The 24151-nt window shown below is 41.9% G+C and overlaps 1 protein-coding gene across 4 annotated transcripts in view; it reads right to left on the bottom strand.

Moving 5' to 3' along the window:
* rgs12b (regulator of G protein signaling 12b) overlaps positions 1-24151 on the bottom strand; it is a 44468-nt gene that overhangs the window by 15121 nt on the left and 5196 nt on the right. For all 4 annotated transcript variants that reach the window (XM_056372161.1, XM_056372163.1, XM_056372164.1 and 1 more), the window contains exons 5-6: positions 19068-19187; positions 281-302 (exon numbers count right to left, since the gene is read on the bottom strand). In XM_056372161.1, the coding sequence (XP_056228136.1) occupies positions 281-302; positions 19068-19187 (142 nt within the window). The remainder of the gene's footprint in view (positions 1-280; positions 303-19067; positions 19188-24151) is intronic.

Genomic DNA, 24151 nt, shown 5'->3' with positions numbered 1-24151 from the left:
GTCTGCTGTTCATGTGAATTTAGTGAAAACCGCCACATATGAATGAGGTGTCCACTATGAGCTCAGCCATGGCCCCACAGTCTGGAACAGGACAATGACAGGCCCAATACAAGAAGCCATGTAGAGTATTTCATCCTTTTACATTTACTATTTAAAGTTCATCACAACAACTGAAGAACTGAGGTGAGTGTATTTATAGCAGCTAATGGTTTGTCTACAGTCAAGAAACAGAATATTAGAGATCAGAAAAGTCAGATGCTGAAAAGGCGTATCTACTCACCTCCATCGGAGACTGCAGCAGACTGTAAAAAAACACAGAGAGACATGGATTAAGATCCTCACTCATCACCCTGATGATACATTCACACAAGCTCAAACAGTACACGAGGGCAAGCAAGCAGCTGCCTGGGCATGTACTTTTGGCCACATGGAGTCACAGGCACAGACTGACTGTGTTTCTCACAGGACCTGGCCCATTATCTCACACACACACACACACACACACACACACTTTCACATGATGACACAGTCAGGTTAGTGCCCACACTCATTGTGTGTGGGTGGAATCATCTGTGAACTGGCTGCGCTTGCTCTGCAAGAAACCACCTCAGAGAGGGGAGGGGCTTACTGTATGTAGCGTGTGTGTGTGTGTGTGTGTGTGTGTGTGTGTGTGTGTGTGTGTGTGTGTGTGTGTGTGAGGAGGTGAAAAGGGGAACTACCTGCCCCCGATATCACAGTAACGTGTGATGTTTGCTTGCTTATCTCACAATCACCAATAGATAGTTTATCAGTTTCATCTCCTCGACCACTAGTTTAAACTTTTACTGTCTCACTCATTAGATTTTCAAACACTCCTTCCCTCACTTTATTTTTCACTCACACAAACACAGACAGGCACAAATACAAACACATATTCAAACCAAACTTACTTTGGACTCAAGTCCTATTTCCCCTGACATAGACACAAAGGAGCACACAGAAAAAAACACACACACACACATACAACGCAGTGATTTTTATCCCAGACGAGCTGAGCTGGGATGAGATCATTCAACACAGACATCAGTAATGTAGCTAACTCTGGAGCATAGTTGAAACGCTCAGTGACTCAGACAGAGCAAAAGGAGAGGAGCAGTCAAGAGGGAGAAATGGGGAGACAAAGAAAGAGAGACAGACAGGATGGAGACGAGAAAGAAGGGGAGGGCAACAATTTAAGACAGAGCGGTTTGTCAGAAACAATATGGAAGAGAGAAGAAGAAAGCAAAGCAGAGAATACAACATCAGCTCTCTAGACAAAAATAAACACTGAGCTGCATTTTAATGTGTCAGAGACTTTTGACATTGTTAACCTGACCACTAAACTTGCTGATGACTGGTTTAGTGCTCATTCATATGAATGAGGCTGTGCCGTGGAGCTGACATGTGGGCAGATTCGCTGCTTCTGAACGTACTTTTCTATGCTACACATGCATTTGGAAATTAACTTTGAATGAGATCATCATTAGTCAACACAGACACATGGGAATCTCCTGGATGACTTTTTGTTTCTATAGGATTATATTATAGTCATCAGGGAAAAATGTCTCATCTTCATTTCTGAGAAATCAAGCAGTGTGTTCCTCATTTTGACATGTTGAACTGCACTTAACAGAGTGACCGCAAGTCTCTCTGGCCTTTTTTTGCAGTGCAGAAGAGCCAAACCAGCCATTAAAAAGAATCTTATCATATTTTGGAGGCTTCGTCATTACATCTCAACAGAAAATGATATCTTATGATACTATATTCAAACTACACTGAGAAGAAGGGTGTCTTCACCCTGTCTTTACCCTCGTACTGAAAGCTTACTGATAGAGAGGGAAGTGCTACTGCCTTGAATAAATCCCCTCACTATACATGGGGAACCACTAAATAGTTATTTATCTCAGAGAATTTACATAAACTTCTGTGGCCCAGTTACTGACAGCTTACATTAAAATGATTGATTAAATGTCAATTACGTAAGACAACCACTGTACACTTGGTGACTAAGTAAGACAGAGAAACCCGTAAGACAGATGGAACAGACAGCCCTCGCCGTGTATATGTGAATAACATGTGAACACAGACTTACACAGAGTCCTCTTTGTGCTCAAAACAATGAAATGACTAAATCTGAAACTAGCATCAAAATAGAAATAGAAGCTTCTACTGTAGTAGTTGAAATAAGTCAGTTTCCACAGCTGAACAGCACACTGTAAAATTCAGACACATTCACACTGTGCAGGGAAAGCTGTGCTGTGGTCTGGTTTCACATTACCATCCGTCCAAATGCTCAGACATCCCCCCAAAAAAACTTCAAGCAGTCTTATATCTTTGTCTTATACCACTACCATACTAAAATTAACCAAGGTTTGTTGCACATATGCACATTTAAACAACCAGGTTACGACAGTGCACGTATATGTGCTCTTAGATTTCCTACCATAACCTGATTCATTCTCCAGTCAGTCATGGTGTCAGTTTTCAACAATGAGCACAGCCTTTGATGTCAAACAAAACTGGAGCATGTACAGATCCTTCGCTATTCTATCTCAGATTCAATATACACTGTGTAAATCTAATTAACCTCACCCCTTACTGCAGCGTATGTGCTGGTTTGATTCATGTGCATCTTGACCATTTCCTCGGTTGAGCCGGTCTGTCCAGGCCATATGGCACAGCCAGCATAATCACTGGGATTAGCTATTTCAGAGTGTCCCGGGAAAAGTAGAGGTTGGCACCAACATGTGAAAAGAGATTTGATGTGACTTTATAGCAGTTGATTGTGGTCGAACCGCGGCGGAGGACATGAGTAAATGACAGAGGCAGTAACCTCACCAGTGGAAACTGGTTACCCGATCCTTACGCTGATTAGAATCCCACACATTTCACATCTCACATTCTCAGCAGCGTGTATTCTGTCTCTGATGTGTGTGTATTTCATGTGTGTGTTACAATGTGCTGTGTATTTTATTTGGGTGTAGCTTATGCATATGGTCAACATCTGTTTGAGATGTGTCTTTTGAATGTAGAATACATTCTTTTGCATACTAGGTGTGTGTGTGTGTGTGTGTGTGTGTGTGTGTGTGTGTGTGGTGTGTGTGTGTGTGTGTTGTGTGTGTGTGTGTGTGTGTGTGTTTGTGTGTGTTCACCCCTGATCCCCATTCAGTTCTAATGTGATCACTTCCAGGCACACTCAGTGGTGGAGAGGCTTGGCCCCTGGTCGGGGCCCCAAGTCCCCTCTCCTCTCTTTTCCTCCCTCTAACCTATTTTCAAACACTCTTTTTGTTTGTTCTTTTCCTCCTCTCCCCTTCCAGTCTTCCCCCTACTCATTCTCTTCTTCACTCTCTCCTTCCTTCTGCCCTTCCTCAGTCATTCCACTAGTGATTCCCCCTCCTCTCCTGGCAGATCCTGGTCATTCCTGACAGCCCACAGGGGATGATTGGGGTTTTCCAGACTTTCCCTCCATTCCTCTCGCCCACCTCGTATCCACAGAGAAACATGCAGTTGGAAAATCTAACAGTCTTGATAATATAGAATCATAATATCAAATACATCTCCCACAGTAAGTAACAAAGAAGTCCTGCTTCATAGGCTCCATGTGTGCTACTTTTAGCCTCCATTGCTTTCAAACTTACTAAGTCCAACACTCCCTCAGTATTACTGGCTGTAGAGATATACCACTGTGTCATGGCCTCAATATTGTCTGCGGTTATTGTCTTCTGATACTGATTGGTTCCAGATATTAAAGGGGCTTTTATGTTCCCATCACACAGTAAATGCACCGATAAGATCAGCAGAAAAAAGTGACACAGCAGCACATGACTGATGGTAATGATTATGGTTTCCACATTTGTGGAGGATGTTTTTTTTTTTTTGGTAAGAGAAAAAAAAAATTCCTAGCAAAACCCACAGAATGTGTTTTGTTATGAATTTTGCGTCACATCACAGCTAATGGTTTCTTCTTATCTATAACATTTCAACACATCAACTCGTTTTCCATTTGAACACTCATAGAAAGAGTCAATCATGATGTTGTATAACATCTGTTACTAGGATTCATTTTATTACATTTCAGTTCATCCAGACACAATATATAAGACCGACACCGAAGAATCTGTACTTTCAAAATACAATCATTTCAACCGTGCCATAGAACAGCAGTTTGATCCAACTATAAGTAAGGACTGCAAAGATGTAATGATACTGACACACTTCCCCACCAGCAGGTTTAATTCAGTCAGGAATTTGATTTTTTTTTTTTATTGAGCTAACGTCAATATCAAAATGGACAGCATGGATGTTTTGGGGTTTAAAGCAGCTATTTGTAAGTTTTCTCTGCTGACCGATGTGGTTTCTTGCTGGAAGTGGGTGGTGGTGATTGTCACTTGACGAAACAACAGGCTACAATACTCCCTCTGAGCAGCGCTAAGTCTTCAGGGCAAACTGGATGCTACAGTGAGACGCTATTGGAAAGCGACGAGACGGGCTGTGGCTGCCTGGTTAGCGTGCTAACTTCAGTAGAAGAAAAGATGTGATAGAGACAAGAGTTAACATTGGCGTTGCTTTCCACCTTTGGAGACAGCTGTTGGTGAGTAAAGGAATGAAGTTTGATACTGAACTCACAATGTTCCTCCTAGACTGGTGAGTTAATGGCAACCCTGGTTATGTAGCAATAGCAAAACTTATAAATAGTTCCTTTAAGCATTCAGGCAGAGCTGTTACTGCAGAGATCTGCCACTTTGGGTCGGCCCAGCAGAATTAACAAAGTAAAAAAAACTACATTATTTGTTTTCTTTTAATAGGGATTTTACACATTACTGAAACACATTTTTTATTTTTGGGTTCTTCAAATTTGATATATGAAAATATGGGCACAGTTGGACATTTTACAGTTGAAAGATGGTGGACAAACAATACCAGACTTATCGGGCTATTGCCTAATTTTTCAACCATATAAATTCAGCAAATTCTCATATTTGAGAAGCTGGAAACAAGAAATGGCAGTTTTACAGTAATTGCTGGTGTTAACTTTATGTCAACAGACCAAGCAGCAACCTACACAGCTAAAAAATGAAGCCAACCCGAAAGTGACAAAAACTGCAGTTCCTCAAATGGCCACTTGAGTCTGGCTCCAACAGTGAGTCAATCCCCATAGACTCCCATGTTAAAATGATCCAATTTTACAGCAGAAATAAACATGTTTACAGCCTGGTACAAAAAATGGTTTCAGTCTCTATGGCTAATTTCCCCTTTCATGACAACTGTACGGGGGTTGGATTTTTATATAACTTACCCATTTAAATTTTATTAAGGCTTAAAATTATGCATAACTGAGGGCGAGTGTGAGTGGGTGAGTGTTTGCTTGCCACAAACCAGTATGCTACGAGTTAGGGAGAGTCAGACGCTGCATAGATGCTGATGACGGAGCAGCCCACTCTGGGTTACGTCCATTGTTATATACAGTCTATGCAACAGAGCCATCAATTAATCAAATGAATCATTTCAAAACTTCATGTGATAACATCAAATCTCATCAAATGCCCTTTTCATAACTAGTCTAGTAGTCTAATTTTAAACGTTAGTCACTGGGAGGACACTGGCATATCTGGAATTAGATCTTGGAATTCACACAAATGAATGAAAGTCTGTGAAGAACTTCATAAGATTATTTGGTGTTCTGAGAAGTGCTGTGGTCATAACAGCAAAACAGTGGGAGTGTTGTGGATATTTATACAATGAGCACACATCACCCTGACACCCATTTTAACAAAAGATAAGACGGCTGAATCACATGCCTGCACAACAGTCACTGGCAACACACACTGGCCTGAATCAAACATCATTCCCACTCTATCCATGTAGGTACTGTATGTGTGGCTCAGCAGGGTTTGTAGAATCACTGAGAAATCGTAAAGTATTTGATAGCGTTTCAGAGTGGATGTGGCGTTCTATTACATTACGACTTTGCTGATCAACAACAGTAAAATGACCTGTTGGATTATGTGCAATTTAAAAACCTGATTTTTTTTGGTCTACAGGTCACAACATACGTCCTCCTCCTTTCAGCTCCCTGAACATAAATTACCACCTTGTAGCCACATACCTGGCCTGTTTATGCTGGGTTTGTGTGTGTGTGTGTGTGTGTGTGTGTAGGGAGTGGTTGGTCACTGTGTGTACAGGTCCCAAGTGCTTTATTAGCTGTGACTAGTGGGAGAGGGGTGGTTTACATCATATGTTATGAAGCCTGTACGTCAGGTTCACGCTCTGGCTAAACACAGGCCACAATTTACAGCCGTTCATTCTCATTGTTATCCTAATATTAATACTTTAAGTAATAAAAGTCTTCTTAAACAATCTCAAGTTTTCCGAAACATTCCCTGTCTGTGTGCATGCGTGTGTGCGTCTAGGTGGACGATGATTCCTGGAAAATGACACACTGTTTTATAGGATGAGACACAGAGCAGCCAGTCGCACTTAACATAGTGAATAAAAATGTCTATCTGTGGGAGAAACTGTCCGGCATAACATATGCACCCACACACACAAAGACAACACTGTTTGTACCACAGGAACCTATTCCTGGCTGCATCACTGGAGCTTTAACTGCCACCTTTGGTAAGGAATAAGAATCCACTCTTATATGTGTGCAAGTGAGAGATGACTGAAGAGACTGGAATATGGAAGGACATGTCCTCGGAGTCTGCCCATGTGGCTGTAAACGCTGGCATTACTACAGGAGACCACGCCTTTAACTGAACAAATGACACACACATCCTGAAAAGGTGTCTTAGAAATTCACAACACAGATTTCCCAACTCCACACATGCACAAACACACACACACACACACGAACACGAACACGCACACACTTCCAACTGAGGAGGAAGCTGTCTCAATGTGTGCGTGCCTGTGTGTTTACTTTTGAATGTGAGGTGAATAGTGGCTGCCATTGAGAAGACCAGTCGCCCTGCCAGGATTGGCAACCATGAAACCGCTAAGCTTTACCGTAGCTTAACTCTGAGGGGAAAGGATGAGGGGAACAAGCTGATTAGGTTCTAATGATCCACAAGTCAAATGAGGCTGTGCAGGTGTGCGCATGAGTGAGGATGCATTTCATGCAACACCTGAGATGAGTTTGCACAAACCACAAATCTAATCACTTCCTGAAAACATACAGCAGGTTTTCTAGGAAGAATTTAAAAGATATAACTGACTAAATCAATGAATAAATAAACATACAGCAATAAGCAAACTCAGTGTCAATGGACCTCTATGTGTTCGCCATCTCCATGACCCCACAAACATTTCATAACTTCATTTTTTATTCCAAAGTGAAATCCTCTGTGACCGTCTCTGGAATTCTGGGGAGAAGCCCTAAATCCCTGCGATGCACTAAGGAATCAATATCCACTGTCTATGAAAGGAAGGAATGCAGATAATGTTTGTTTCCTTACAATAGACCCACACAGGAGATGTGACTCAGAGGCTGAGCCACTGATAAATGTCTCTTTTACTTGGCTCGCTGCCTTAAATGCAGTCGTCACACATAGACAGACAGAGGAGGGAACAAGACATAAACACAATACAATCTGATCAAATACCCCTATCTACACACCCAAACACAGACACACACACACACACACACACACACACACACACACACACACACACACACACACACACACACACTCTCATAGCTGCCACTTTACACGTTGAATTAAGGCAATGTCGCAAGAAATGAGAGCTGACTCAGCTCACCTTTCCATTGCATTATGCGTGTCTTTTCTTCTTACTTCTCTTTAACACACATAAAAGACGAGCCTTCGAGGTGAAATGTACAAACTCTATGACTCGCAGTGAAAAGCAAAGCAAAAAAAAAAAAAAAAAAAAGCTTTCTGTCTTTGCCTCCATTTGTCTTAATCTCTGGCCCTGTCTCTACCTCTCTCTCTCTTTATTCGCCTGCTCTGGCCCCAAACACATCTGGCTTTGAGAGGAAGAGAAACAGCCTGGAGCCGTCTCACACTCTTGTTAGTCTTTCTCTTTCTGTCGCACTTTACCTTTATACACACTTCCACAGCCTGCCACCACCACGTCCCTACTTTCTTTAAAAACACCAGACGGGATGACATGTTCATTTCAACTTCTGCTCTGGTTTCAAAGATCCCCATCCAGTACCTCCTGTTTGTCATCTTCATTCTCTTCCATTTGTCTTTTTACATACACCCCTCTCATCCCTTTGTTTTCCCTCTTGTGCGGTCTGAGGATGATGGATTCCCCTTATTCTCCCTGCGTACTTTGCTGTGGGTAATAGTCCCTTCTTCCCTCCATCTGTCTCTGTCTTTCTCAGGACAGCAGTGGTATTAACTGTGGTTTGCGTTGACTGACAGTCTCACTCTCCCTTTCTCTTTTCTTGTTCCTCTTCCATCATTCTCAGACTGTACATAAAGCCAGGGTTCAAAATTAATTCATGCCGAACAGGAAAAGAGCTGCTGAATTTTTGTTGCGGCTGCTAAGTTTTTCCACTAGTGACACTTTGGCAGGATTACAACCAGACTTTGGCTTGTTATTAAAAACTACTTTGGCTTATAAATCAGTGAATGTGTGAATATTTGAATCCAGCAGCAGTTAAGTTCGCTAAATAGGTAAGTCTCTCTTACAGCAAAGTGTGCACTTTCTCCATAAAGACCACTTGTAAAGCATTACACGTGCATGTGTGTGTGTGTTTGAGAGGGAGGGAGAGAGAGAGAGAGAGAGAGAGAGAGAGAGAGAGTGTGTGTGTACTACTCACTGTATTGAAGTTCCAGACCCGCTTGAAGGAGAGCCTCTTCCTCAGGCTCATCCTGCTCCCCTCTCTCAGAGGAGGAAACCCACTGACTGCTTAATCTACATATGTCAACCACACAAACATACACACAAACACTCACACACACACACGCTGACAAAGCTTCTTGGAGAGGTATCTAGGGAAGGAAATTCATCCAGACAGCTGACTCGGATGGAGCCATGCCTCAGCACGTCTGTGTCACACACACACACACACACACACACACACACACACCTTAGAATTACTTCAAGTATCTGCTAAAGTAGCAGGAAGTAAATCTGACTCTTAAAACACTGTCCGTCTTACTACATTATAAACCTTCCCTTCTCGCTCTCTCACACACACACTCCTCCACACACTGAGCTTACAGACTGACTAGGAAGTTCCATTCTCTTGCAGACGCACACACGCCAACGCACATAGACAGACACACACACACACTCACTCACTCCGTTTCCATAGAGACACGCCCCCATCAGGCAGCAGTTACAGAGACGGGGAGGGAACAAAGGTCAGTCTGCCAATCACGCTGCAGCACAGCCCTCACCTCTCCGCCCTGCTCCTGCCCCTCCCTGTTCAAATCACAGTTAGGCAGGTTTAGATCAAATTCATCTGTGATGTTTTCTAGTGATGTAAGAAGTGAACCTTCTTTATTGCTTCATCTATTATAATCAGAGAGAGAGAGAGAGAGTGAGGGAGGGAGGAGAAGGGGAGAGGAGATGAGGAAATTTCATCTTCAGGATTCACATTTAAACAGATTAATGAAAACTCTGCAGGTTTGTTAAACGGTCGACAGGAGGAAACAAAGGCACTTCACAGGACAGAGCAGCCTACTTCAGTACAAACACACACACACACATGCCCTCTCTTTCTCTCTCACACACACAAACAAAGGCTGCAATTGAATTTGTGCATATGGCCTTGAGCCTACACCAAGCTCCCCCTAATTTCCTGTTTTGGAAAATAACAGTAAAGAGTTTCTGTTACACCTTCTCTTATACCTCCACAGCCTGTCTTTTTTCATGCCTCTGTCTTTGACTGTGATGACTCAGTTATAAACTCATAGGAAAACATACAGTGAATAAGTGTGTGCCTGTATGTTTAACCTGACACACTGGGCTAGTAGTATGTGTGTGTTTATGTTAAATTACGAATATTCTATTTCATAGATAAACTACGATATTCACAGCACTGTTTTATGTGTTTGAGTGCAGTGAGTAACCTGTGCTCAAGTTCAGCCCCAAACATATCTGTCAACGCAGAGGAAGAGAGAAGTGGCAGGGATAAGAGGGACATGACCAAGTTTAAGTTGGCTAAATCCACATCCTGGTGAGGGGAGGAAGAGAGGTGAGGAGACAAAAAGAGAAGAAAACAAAAGAGAAGAGAAGAAGTTTCTCATGTCTCACTCCTCTCTTTAGCCTAATTCCTGTGGTCTAGCCAAGCAGCTCTGTTTCCTTTGTGTGTGTGTGTGTGTGTGTGTGTGTGTGTGTGTGTGTGTGTGTGTGTGTGTGTGTGTGTGTGTGTGTGTGTGTGTGTGTGTGTGTGTGTGTGTGTGTGCGTGTGTGTGTTGATCACAGTCTTTTCTGGGGCAGTTCAACATAAGAGGGAAACATTCTCTTCTGTGGATATCAGATGACAGTGAGAAAACAGGGCTACATATGCAGAAAGACACACACTTGTGTGCGCTCACACACATGCAGTGCACATGTTAAAAAGTTAGCACTGAACATTTTTTGTGTTTCTGCAATACATTAGCATGGCTGTAACACTGTTTCAAGTTATCCACATACACTTGGTTAAAATTTACACAGTTACTTGGTCACATGTATTTGCAATGTGTTGACTGTAACCAACAACTATACAGTACATTATAGTTCATTGCCTTAAGTGGGACATTTTTGGCGTAAATTAGCATTATGTGTCATTTTCTATATCAGTGGTGCTCAAACTTTTTCACATCAAGGACCCTAACCTGACACAAATTAGACCATGGACCCCCGTCTAACAAGATTTTTTATTTTAGACGTGTTATTACAGAAAGTGTTTCATTCATTGTGTTACTTATGGAATTATAGTGAAAATACATTATTCCCAATTTTGCTTTGGACCCTCAGGGGTCCTTTAGGGGGTTCCTTGGGGTCCACAAAATCCCTCTACCATACTATCATGTCCCTGTCAGTTATTTCTAACATTTTATCTATGTAGATGCCATTTATCTGTATTTGGACCATGCTGATGTTTTATAAAAATGTATTTGATTTGACATGTTTCCACAAACAATACAACGCTATATCATCATATAGTAGATTTTCTGGAAATTAAATTATCTGTACATAAGGACCGTCTGTTTGTAGCCAATTCAGTGAATTAAATGTCTGACAAATGCAGGGGATTCCCTACACTAACACAAACTTCCTGTGAATCCAGTATTGTCATACAGCTCTCTGATTATCATGGACAAATACCACCAGACACGACAGGTCTAGTGACCTTGATATAAACGGTAAAATTCCCCACAATGGATAAATTACTATAAGTTCACTTTATATCAGCATATTGCCCAACAACACATCTGTTATCTTCCCCAACCACTGTGTGTGATTCCTCTGTTGCAAATCATCATCTCAGTGAGGAACACTATTCAAGTTAAAACTCTGATGTAACAAATGGAGGAAACTGGAACCATTGTCTTCAGTGAGAGTATATGGAAGAGACAGTGCAGAGCAACACAGGAGGAATCAACAGGTGGTTTTCCTTAATGGCTCAGCTCACAGTTAAGTAACAAACACATGGAAACGAAGGGGTTACACTAGCTCATTTCCAATCTCTGTCAAAAGGACCAGATTTTTCCTGCCGAGAGGAGTTGATCACACCTTCTGTTTCTCTTTTTCTCTGCCTTGCACAAAGATCCAACAAAAACTCAACACTGCCCTCTGCTGTTGTTACTGAGGTGAGGCACTCACCTCAGTAACAATGATCCATAATGACTGAGAGCATCACCAGCTAATGACACCGACACACATCTACATCTAATTATACGTAGGAAGTCAGCACACATGTGTTTGCCAAAAATAACAGACACTCTCTAATACAGCTGTGCAGAGTTTGTGCTTGATGCATCATCAACAGTGTGTCTGGTCTCTGTAAGTTGTTTCATGTTTCCTTGAATTATGAACCCAGTGACTGTTTGTTCTCCATTAAAGATGCTACTTGGTATTCACCTTCATGACTCATGTATTACTGCCTTTCTGCATCGTAATATAGAGTCATTGCTCGCTGAATAGTTGGTGTTTCAGTCACAAACACTGCAAAATGATGTAAAAAGGAAATGGGCAAAATCTTGAAAATAATGATGACTCATGACAAACACAGGAAAGCTGCACTAGTAAAGAGGAACAGTGGTCACAAGAAGACCTCCACCAGCAGACGGACTGAGACACTTGGCAGGATATTTGTTTAACAGCTACTATGAACTACAGCCTCAAACTGGTAAGTGTTTTCCCTGATTGCGTCGACACTCAGTGTCTGTGAGTCAATTTAATACGCAAGCCCACGACTGACTTATCACATGAAACTGTTCGATTGTGCTGATGTGGTAAACTGCAGCCATCTGCTACTTGATAGAGATAAAAAGAAGCATTTGTGTTTATTTGAAATTGGAGCTACGTCTGATGTGACTCCTGGCCTCCTGAGGTGTTTCATGTACAGGAGCAGCGTTGATCCTGTCTCATCATCTGATTTTCCTTCCCCCACACACTCTGCTCCCAGGGAATATCACGAGGCACACACACACACACACACACGCGCGCACGCACACACACACACACACACACGCACACACACGCGCGGACTAGCACACGCGCGGACACACACACACGCACACATGCACACACACACAGCATGAATACACACACATAGAAGAAGAAATGTGTGTGCAGGTTCTTATTTCTGGGCGTCTAATTGTGTGCTTATTCACTTTTTTTCAGTTTTTTATGCCTGTGTGTTTGTGTTTGTGTGTGTGTGTGTGTGTGTGTGTGTGTGTGTGTGTGTGTGTGTGTGTGTGTGTGTGTGTGTGTGTGTGTGTGTGTGTGTGTGCTGGGTCAGAGGGCTCGCAGGCCGCTCTTTTCTCACTGCTGTGCTTAGTGAAATAATGTCCTGTGCTGTTTTCCACCAAACTGTCAAAACCCCCTCACTCGTTCACACACACACTCGTACACAACTAATGACCTGTTAGACTACATAAATACTATATTGTGGACACCATAAACTCATTGCAGAGTTTTATATACTAAGACCACATACAGACATTTTCTTCAAGGCCCCATGGAACAAAAACAACAGTTTCTTCATTTCCAACAGACTAAACCAAAGAATCAACAAGTTTGCGTTTTAACCCAACAGAGCCAAAAACAGCCTGATGATTGGCTTGCACAAGTCACATGATCTATAATTCCAGCGATAGGCCTCGCTACTGAAGTTTCACTGCATTAAATTCATTTGAACCAAAATCAATATGCATTGGACGATCATTATGAATTGCCAGGTTCAGAAGAGCAACAGAAAAAGAGAGCAGCAGCAGTAGCTTAAATCAGGCTGTTTATACCTGTAAAACTTCACAATCACAAATGAGAGTTTGATGAGGTTTTAAATTCAAACTGACAAAATGAAAGAATATAATCTGCTCCAGCAGCATAGGACTAAAACATGATGATTATGTAACATAGCCGGCACGTTATATATGACAAGGGAGTCATCTGTAGGATCAAATATAGTCTGCATCAAATATAGGGAGAGCAAAACACACACACACACACACACACACAGACACACACTTACATATATGAATTCCCATGCACACACGTGTACACACAGCTCGTTTACTCACTGGATCAGCGGTTCTTTCAGAATCCACGCGCAAAGTTTGCTGCTCCATGAAGAAAGAGACAAGAAATCCTCAGCACTGCATGTGAGAGCTCCCCTCAGTCCACATTGTCATCAGATGTTGAATGGGTGTGTGTGTGTGTGTGTGTATGTGTGTGTGTGTGTGTGTGTGTGTGTGTGTGTGTGTGTGCACGCGCAGAGAGACCAAGCGGCAAAGCTTGATGGCTTTCAAATGTCCAAACCACTACAGAATGTCGCTGTTGCTAGATTCCCCTTCCCTCTCCCTCTCTCATCCCCCCTCCTCCTCCTTCTCCTCCTCCCTCTCTATCATCTCCCTCGCCCTGCCTCTCTGCTCCCCCCGTCCTCTTTCTCTGCTTTTCCACCCACCCTCGAATAATTTCTATTCCACCCACACTGCTGTGGGCTGAGAGACGCGCGCATACACACACTCTGGACGAATGCGGAGGCACGGCTGCAGAGGGAGACCCCTTGCCATTAAGGAACACACACCCACACATAAAAATTAGTGCTGTTGAATGTGTTACCCTCAGTGCTCTTCTGTCATCTGTTTAGTATGCCCTACGCATGTCCGGAGCACAGAGAGTAAACTGACATTCATGATGGGCGGGGGGGGGGGGGCAAATGAGGCAAAACAGCGAGGAATGGATGAACTGAGTGTTAAGCAATTATCTGTTCTGGCAGATTGAGAGAAGACGGAGCAGACAGGAAGATAGAAAGATACAGAATATAGTAGCAGAAAGTAGAAACCTCCAGCTGACAGCAAGGACTGATATCTGCAGTGATGATTAGAACAGAGCTTAGAATAAGCTGCATTCCTCAACATGCCTTGACACAGTGGAGGTCCTCACCCCAACACCCTCTCCCCCTCACACACACACACCCCTCCTGCCTGTGCTCCGCTTGGCTCAGGGGTGAGGACAATCTCACTCACTTATCACTGATAAATAACCAAGAGAGCAGTATCCCAAAAGGAAGCAACTGCAGTCAATGTCAAACCCCAGAACACAAGGTTTTTCACAGTATGGCCCTTTAAACTTTCAGGTCCTACAGTATTTTCATATCGCCATGTGCTTTAACTAGGAGAACTGAGCAACTGTAGACAAAGGTCATCCATATGACTTACTCCAGTCCAGGGTTACCATGGGGCTGGAGCCGACCCCGGCAGTTTATTTATACTGGTTTTCAACAATGGCGTCAGCTGTGTGTGAAAAACATGTCTGACTGGGATATACATGTTTTAATGTTTATTTAAAGGGGCACGCCACCAGTTTAACATATAAAGATCAATTTACTCATCATGGTTCGAACTACTCAGCCTGTAAGAACAGTCAAACATCTACAAAAACTGACAAAAACTTTCAAGTTCATTTTTAGTACTAAAATTCACCCCTTTTGTCACTGTGCCTCCCCAGTGGCTGAGTGAATTTTGCACCAATATCCACTTGTTTTTGGCAACTCAGACTTCTGAAGCCCCTAGAAAGCATTTTTGTACATAACAAGGACTGGATTTAATCACTCATCTCTTAGATTATAATCACTTTAGGAAAGGATCTCTTGATGGCAAATGTACAAATGTACAAGAGGACTAGCAAAGCTTGCAATATGCATATGGGCATGTAACTATTACATTACAACAGACTTGACAAAATGTGAACCTAACCTTTAAGAGTTATGTCAATTATTTTCTGAAGAAGTCATGTATGCACTGACATGTAAAAGCAAGCAAATACAAACATACACACACACAGTTTCACATTGTCTTAAGAATAACACTTTTAAACAAGGGAACGTTTAAAAAAAAACAACCTTAGACTGATGCTGCGTAAACAAGGCAATACTTCAATTCAAGGATATCCACACCTCACAAGAATCATTTAGTGCCTGCTTTAGCTTTTTTAATACCAAACTTATCTGACCTTAACAGTGTTTTCCAAAAAATGTCCGATAAGATTATAACTGACCAAGATTTCTGATTTGTCTAATATGTGTACATCTGTTTTCAGCAACTGTTCTTATATATTAGTTATCCAATTAAGTAGTCAATACTTAATTGCATAATTTATATACAAGAACAGTATACATGAATTGAGATGAATTTCAGCATTGATTTTTTTATGCTGTTCACATCCATTACTATGTGTAGACAGACCATAAGTGGCTCCAGTCAACCCTTTTATACTTGTTTGTAAAATGAGCAGAGTGTAGCTGAAACAGTAGAACCTCATATTAAGTTATTTGTAGACTAAATAGACAAATCTCCCAATATTTAATGGAAGAGTTATAGTCATGTTTTCTAGAATAATTCACATTATCTCACTCCACAAAATGCCTTACAACTTGGCTACAATCAAAATAAAAGTGTTTCGTAATCAGAAAGCAGTAAATTTGAAACTACATCCTCTAGTAAAACGTCTCTCTCTGTTGTTTGATAGAGATCTTCTTGGAATTGTCTCTCACACCAACATTTCAGCTCCACTGGAGAGAAATTATGTTGCAGCAAATGGAGGAAAGAGCAGCAATCAGCCTGTTGTGTGTATTGTTTGGCCCTTTTATTTGTGCATTCGACCTCTGAATGACTATTTGTCCCTGTTTTCATTTGTCAGTCTTACAGCTCATACAGGTGGGACCACATGCACCCACAATCACCTCGCTGTTCGGATCTCAACCTTTGAGGACCACTTGAGAATTGTTTGTGTGTGTGTGTGTGTGTGTGTATGTGTGTGTGTGTGTGTGTGTGTGTGTGTTAGCGTCCTTTGAAATGGTTAATTCAGTTAGCATCATGTGAGCCTGTTTTTTTATCTTGTTGACAGTGGTCTCTAAAATAGCTTACTGTGATACAGCAAAGACGTTCATCAGACAACTGAAATCCAGACACACACAGCTGGAGAAGAGCAGATGTGTACGGCCTGACTTCCTTCCCCTTACTGCTGTCATAAGACATTGTCTGTTTGTTTGGCTGTGTGTACGTGTGTGTGTGTGTGTGTGTGTGTGTGTGTGTGTGTGTGTGTGTGTGTGTGTTGGTTAAGCTCTACAATTGGACCCATCACAAGATAAGCAACAGGCTTCAAGTTCTGGCAGACATTCACATATATATACAGACATAAACAGCACAGCTAACAAGATGGCTGAGGGCTGTGTGTGCGTGTGTGTGTGTGTGTGTGTGTGTGTGTGTGTGTGTGTGTGTGTGTGTGTGTGTGTGTGTGTATGTATGTGTATGAGTGCGCATGCGTGCGTGTGTCTTTGTCTGTCCTATGTGTGTGCCTATACTGTATGTGCTTTTGTGTTGAGGCCTCACTAACGAGGGGAATGTCAGCTTATTGCTCATCAGAGCTCATTAGAAGTGCAAGCTAACACTTCCAACCCCACTGCCCCCCCCAACACTACTACACGAACACACACACACACACACACACACAAACACACACACACCAATCTCTCTGTTCTCCCCCCTCTCACAACACAAAGCCCTCTCTGTTTGTCGACATTACCGCATGTGCAGCAAGAGAAAAAGGTCTAACGACCGGAAGAAAAAAGGTAGAATAGAGGGGAGAGGAAGGGTGGAGTGCTGATGAGGAAGAAAGAAGAGAGAAACCATGGGATGGTCTGGCAGTGGGACAAAGAAACATCTACCCCTGTATGACATTTGGGAAATTTAAATGTCTGCAGAAATGCTGACACAGCTCTGAATCACCTTTATTATTATCTGTGTCATTATTAAAAGAAAATGACTGTAATAAAGATGCGTTGTTCTGTAGGGTTGTGTTAAAACATGGAGATTAACACAGCAAAGTACAAAGTGTAACCTGTCTCTAATAACATTACGAATACAAATTATAGTTTGGGGAAAAGCCAAACAACAATGTAAATTTGCAGGCAGAATCTGAGGCATAAAGTGATCTAAACTTATATATAGATTTTGATTCATTCAGAAGATTCTTCTCATAAAGTTTTCAAAAAACAGTTTGACTTTGCTAATATACAGTTCGGGGCCCAATGTTTAAAGGAAACAACTCAAATCTCACTCTCTCTCCATCCTTCCTGTCGCTGTCTGCTGTGCTGCCCAATAAAGGAAAAATGCCAAAAATGTATATTTAAAAAAAACTAAAAACTCACTTCTGAAGCGACAGTGTGGGATCTACTTATCTGCTCCCAGGGTGCCCCGGTAGCCACTAAACGGCGGAAACATTTAGCTTTCGTCTGATCTCTATCTTAGGACCAAAACTAATGTTATGAATCGTGCTCACAGACAGCAGGACTCTGTTTTGGTCTTGCCAACCTTCACACAAACACAGACGCAGACACAAACACACACACATCCTTGTATTACTATATTCACTGGCACCGGCCATTGATATAATGCATCCCTGAGCCCCTTACCTGAACCGTAAGAATCACAACTGAATGCCAAACCCTGACCCTAAAACAAAGTCTTAACCATCAAAAAGCCTTTTGAAGACGTGTCAGAAACTGAGGACAGTCCAAAATCCCAAAATGTCCTAACTCTGTATGGTCTATAATTCAAACTGGTCCTCTCCTTAAAATGTACAATTTTAATCTGTTAATCTGTAACTGTTTTATCACTGACTTAAAGGTAAAAAGATGACAAAAATAGATGCTGGAAATGGAATGTGAAATGTTTAATAATTCATTAAGATTAATATAACCTTGTGCAAACCTAGAGGCTCTGGGGCATTTAAATGGGTAAACATGACAGCAGTCCATTGTATCCTTCCTGTCTAGAGTACTAGAGCAGCTGCTGCAGACTTTCTTATTATAAAATGTTGTAAAGTAGAACTAAATAGGCATATTGTTATTGAAAACCCATGGCTCTCAAATGACTGGATACCAGTCATTTCTTGCAGCTAAAAGGGAGCAAAAGTATAATTCCTGCAACAGTAAAGCCATACTGCTCCCCATCAGCACAAACTGTATAACTTCTACACTTATACGTATGGCTATATGTATCAAATAGGAACCTCATTTAATGTCAAGTAATTCTTTGATATCAAAAGTATCCAACTCTATAACTCTAAAATGTCTCTTGGCTCGTTCTATAAGGAGGCTCTGTCCACGATTGTGTGCATGTTGCCACGGTGATGTGAGAAGAGGGCTTGACGTGTCATGTGAGGATGTATGATGCTCATGAGCTGCTATTATTAGAGATGGATGGTGCACGTGTGGCTCAAATGTGATAACAACACAGTGGTCAGACTGAGCCCGAGCACCACACTAACAAACGACACTTGTTGGCAGATATATGTACTGTTTGTGTGTGTGTTTGTGTGTGTGTGCGTGCACACTCGCATGCACATCCTCCTACCTCCAGGTCGTCCAGGGAGCGGGCCAGGCTGAGGCGTTTGGAGCGTCCAAAGGAGCGTCTGGCAGAGGAACGCTGGGGCAGAGGAGGGAAACCCATTGTCAGACCACGGAACCGACCACCCTGAGGGAGAAAGACACGCATCTTCAACTCACACGCTATAATGAAGCTCACTTCATACAGGCGGGGTGGCAGTAGCTTAAAATCAGAGAAGCAGGCTGGTGATGAGGTTGCCGGTTCACTCCAAACTCAGAGGCCAGCAGCAAAGGACAGGTCGACTGGGAAGCTCCCATGTGTGAATGTGTGGCAGTGAATGAGTCTGAACAAACAATGCTCATTTGACTTGACAACAGAAAAAACACAAAAAGTTGATGGATGCAGACGGTTGCTCTGTAGTCTGAGAGGCTTTGGAGATACAATTTCATGGGTCTGGTCAAGGAATTACTGAAATTTGCATATCAACCCTCACCCTCTCTCCCCTCAAACTTCTGTCTCTCTTTACTGACACACTTCGTTGGAAACCAAAACCATAAAAATGAACACGTCAATAAATGGCCCGAACAATATAACAGCCAATACTAGCTCATGGCAGATATTTTTGAGGTCACTGTATGTGTCTCCATCACATATTTTGTCCACCAGACAAAGTTCAGTTGTTTGTTTGCCTTTTTTGGATAGGTCAGTGAAGACAGACCGGAAACGTTGGGAAAGAGAGGGGAATGACATGCAGCAGACAGTCCGGCTAGCCGGGAATCGAACCAGGGACTCATTTCTCAGGGCATTTGCACCCATGTGGAATGCACCCTAACCTCTCTGCTATCGGATTGCCACGATAAATTTATTTTTAAACTGTAAAATGTCCTCTTTTGTAGATATCCAGGCCACAGTTCTTAAAAGAATGAAGTCATCTTTATGAAATATGCTTTTTAATGTTATGCATTTATGTAAATAAATGAATATCATTGGCTAATATTAATATTGATTTTGGTATGAAATTCAAAAATCCCATTCCAGTCAGGCTATAATATGAAAACCTAAAAAAGCATTCACAGTAAAGATGCAACCACTGAATAATTTAATAAAAGACCATTTATATTATCTAACATACCAGTATTCAATGAAATCTTTTGTTATGAGCGCATGGCATGTTTACAGTGTTTACACTGCTGTTGGACTGTGGACTATGTTAAATAACAACCATGGCAACCTACAGCCAACGTCTTGAGTTCACCTGTTAATACCACTGCAGTGCATTGATGGGATTTAATGTCTATTTAACCGAACAGGTTTAACATCAAAACCTGCTACAGGAGCACAAACCATGATCCAGTTCAAACAGGTGATGATCAATAGCACGTTCATAAACAGCATGTCATCATTTCTTACACCCTCATGACTACTGTGTGCATGTGTGTGTGTGTGTGTTTGTTTGGTGGGACAGATGTTCCTGTAGAAAGTTAAATGTCTAATTGTCAGAGAGACACAACAGAGACAGACACAGCATGTAGACAATCCTACATGAAAGCCTAAATCGAGAGATTTTCTGCAGCTGTGCCTGAAGCTTCCCTGTTACACATGCACGTCTGTTTAAGACCGGTTTCTTTTTTCCACTTAAATGTTAAATTCCACATGTTAGACACAGGCATGCACAGTCCTGTGGTTTTGCCTGCAGTACCAGACAGTTCTTTAGTTAACCCCACAGCCATAGAACACAGACACACACTGACACACAATCGGGGGATGGACATTATAACAACACTACTACACTACAAAGCTGTATCTGAGAAAGTAGCATGTTGGTTGCCTCATTGTTCAGGTGGTGTGATTATTGTGAGGTGAAGGAACTGTTTGCAGAGCTCAGACACAGGATTGTGTCAACGCACAGATCTGGGGAAGGCTACAAAAAAGATTCTGCCATAATTCTTAAATGGAAGAAGTCCTAGAGCTGTCCCAAACTGAGCAATGGGGGGAGAAGGGGCTTGGAAACAGAGGTGACCAAGAACCTAACGGTCACTCTGGCTGAGCTCCAGAGGTCTTGTGTGGAGATGGGAAAAACGTCCAGAAACTTCCATGTCATGAATTGGTCTTTGCTCTGATCTGAACTGTCAGCTGTGAGACCTCATATAGACAGGTGTATGCCTTTCCAAATCATGTCCAATCAATTGAATTCACCACAGGTGGACTCCAGTCAAGGTGTAGAGACATCTCAAAGATGATCAAGAGAAATGGGAGGTAACGGAGATAAATTTCAAGTGTCATAGCAAAGTGTCTGAACACTGAATACTACGAAACAAAGTTGGTGTTTTTTTTATTTTAGCATAAGACTACAACTTAAAAAAGTGTGAAAAAACTGAAGGGGCCTGAAGACTCTCTGAAAGTACTCTACTGCAGTGGAAACCAGCTGACTGGAATGAAGTTAAAACTGACCACCTGCTACATTATGCCATAAACTGTTGACTAAGATGGGCATGAGAAAATTAGTCATTGGGTCACCAGGATTTATTGTCCAAAGCCATCTGACAGTGATGTAACCACACTGAGTAGTGCAGTAAACCAAAGAGGATAGTCTCACAGTGTCCTCATAAGTCAACAATTAGCCTTGAAACAACTGTAGTTCTTTCATGTTCAGATGGCGAAATACTCTCCTTCTGTCTCTCTTCTCACAAATGCCATTTGGCTAATCTCCTTATACTGTGGCAGAGAGCATATATCAATGGACCCCAGTTGACTAATGAGTAATTAATCAATGCTGACAGGCTCCAGAGGCCGAATTGTGGCGCATGTTGAATCTAACTGGCTGATTAGGAACAGGTCTTGTCCGCATTTCATCAGGAGATGACCAGTGGTGTTGCCTGGATACTAAGTCAACTCTGCGTCTGTGTGTGTGTGTCTGCGTGTGTGTATGTGAGTGTCAGAGAACACAGATTTGCACACTCGATTACATGCGTGGACACAAACATTCTCATATGACCTCTGTTTAACCTGGTCAGGTCTAATTTATGATGTCATTGACACTTGAGGCAAAGAAAGGGTTTTTTCTGAGAAGATGAGATTTGGATTAAAAAAGAAATGATAAAATGTGGATATGACTCAGTGGTGCTGGGGTTGTTTTGGGTGTGGCTGCACCAGAGCGTTTTCAGAGAAACATCTGAAAGACTAAATTTTAGAGGAAAACTCATAGCACTTATCTATGCTGTTGATCTTGTCCCCCTTTCCCTCACAAACACACACACACACACACACACACACACACACACACACACACACACACACACACACTCACTATCAATATCACAGAAAAAAGGAATCCTTCCTGTTTACAACAACACAGCTGTCAACATAAAACCAAAGACACACACACACACACACACACACAAACACTAAAAACAGTAGCTGCTCCAGTATAATAAGGGTTGAATGGATACTCCAAAACATAGACACAGTCAACATATCTGATACAACATATTATATTTTTAATAAACATGGAGAATTATAATGATCAATGTGTCACATTCATCAATATTCAGCTGCTTGTTTCTGTGTCTATTATACTTTCAAGAGTTTTCTTCTAATACTAAGTTTAATTTCTGCACTATGAGCAAACCATAACCATATCTACTTCATGTGGCCAGATGAACGTTAGGTACCAAACAATTTTAAAAACTGATCAAATAGCTTTTTTCCCTTTCCAATAGACAGTGGAAGTGCAGGAGCCTTACAGAGGTTTAGATGATGAAACAGTGCCACCGCGTGGCAAACACTAACAGGCAATTAAGGATAACTCCTCAATACACGGAATACTGTGGGTAACAAGTCAGCAGTAATATCTATGTAATGCCAAAGTACCTTGAAACAAAACAAATGTACAGCTACATTTGTCACAGCAGAATCAGCATTTTATCCTGACTACATGTAATCATGGCTTACCATGACAGCCTCCAAAGCTCTGCGTCTCCAGTCTGAGGACATTGTTCAGAAAGGTTAACATCCACCTTCCTGCCACTGTCACCCTCTATCCTGCCCCTGTCCTTGTAATCACTTCCTCTGATTGTCCCGTGGGGGTCCCCGGGACCCTGTCCACTGTGACTTTTCCTGGGGGAAGCACCCACCTCCTTCAGTATCAAGAAAACAAGCGTTTATCCCCCAGCACCTTTGTAATATGCAAATTTAGACAGCGACAAGGCATCTGTTTCCTACATACTTGTAAAGATTCTGTATGAGCATTTAAACAGGCGGATTGTAGAGTGGTTAATGCAGATGGAATCCAGTCAGGCTGGATATATCTCTTTGTCTCTATCTGTTCCTTTCTTTTGTCTGGAAACAATAACAGCCAGTCAATAATGGCCTATAGAAGTGGCCTATAGCTCACTGCATTAGGAAATATATTCTCACAAAACAGTTTAATCTTAATTTAATTTACTGTCACACATTACTAATGTAACAATGTTAATCTCTACAGCATCCATGTGTGATTAAAACAGATTTAATTAGTCAAAACATATATTATATTAACACTATACATTTACTACTAAAACTAGTCTAATACCTGCTCTGCTGTTACCACTGACTCTCATTACGGTGAGAAACAGGTGGTTTTCAGGTGAAGGCAGATGCCTGGCTAGTGCATAATACATGATCTGATACTGGAGCAGTGGGGATAAATAACTTATCAATCCACTTGTATTAAGTCTGGGGAGAGAGCCAACTGGGGTGCTCACATTATTCAATATAGTACAGGGAAGTTTGGTGGAGTGAATGTTGTTCATTACAATTTTTAAAACCACATTAAAGTTTCTCATCTGAGTGAGGAGAAAACTTCAAGGACTGAATTTCCAGGCCTTGAGAAAGAGAGGGTGAAAATGTGAAGGAGAGCAGTGAGATGAGCACAGATGGATTTATAGCCTCAATAAACTGTAGTCTTGGACACACTCTAGTCAGAGTAAATTTCCACAGCAGGGGTGTGTGATGGGAGATTCTACCTGCTGCCCAGGCTTCTCATCTCATGGTCAGTTTTAACACAACTCTTCCAAAAGCCCCACAACCCACAAACTGAAACAGTGTAACACATCACTGAATGCTCCATTATG

Source organism: Seriola aureovittata, chromosome 3 (genome assembly GCF_021018895.1).
Source record: "Seriola aureovittata isolate HTS-2021-v1 ecotype China chromosome 3, ASM2101889v1, whole genome shotgun sequence".
Classification (NCBI taxonomy): Eukaryota; Metazoa; Chordata; class Actinopteri; order Carangiformes; family Carangidae; genus Seriola; species Seriola aureovittata.
This window is presented reverse-complemented; position numbering and strand designations above follow the sequence as displayed.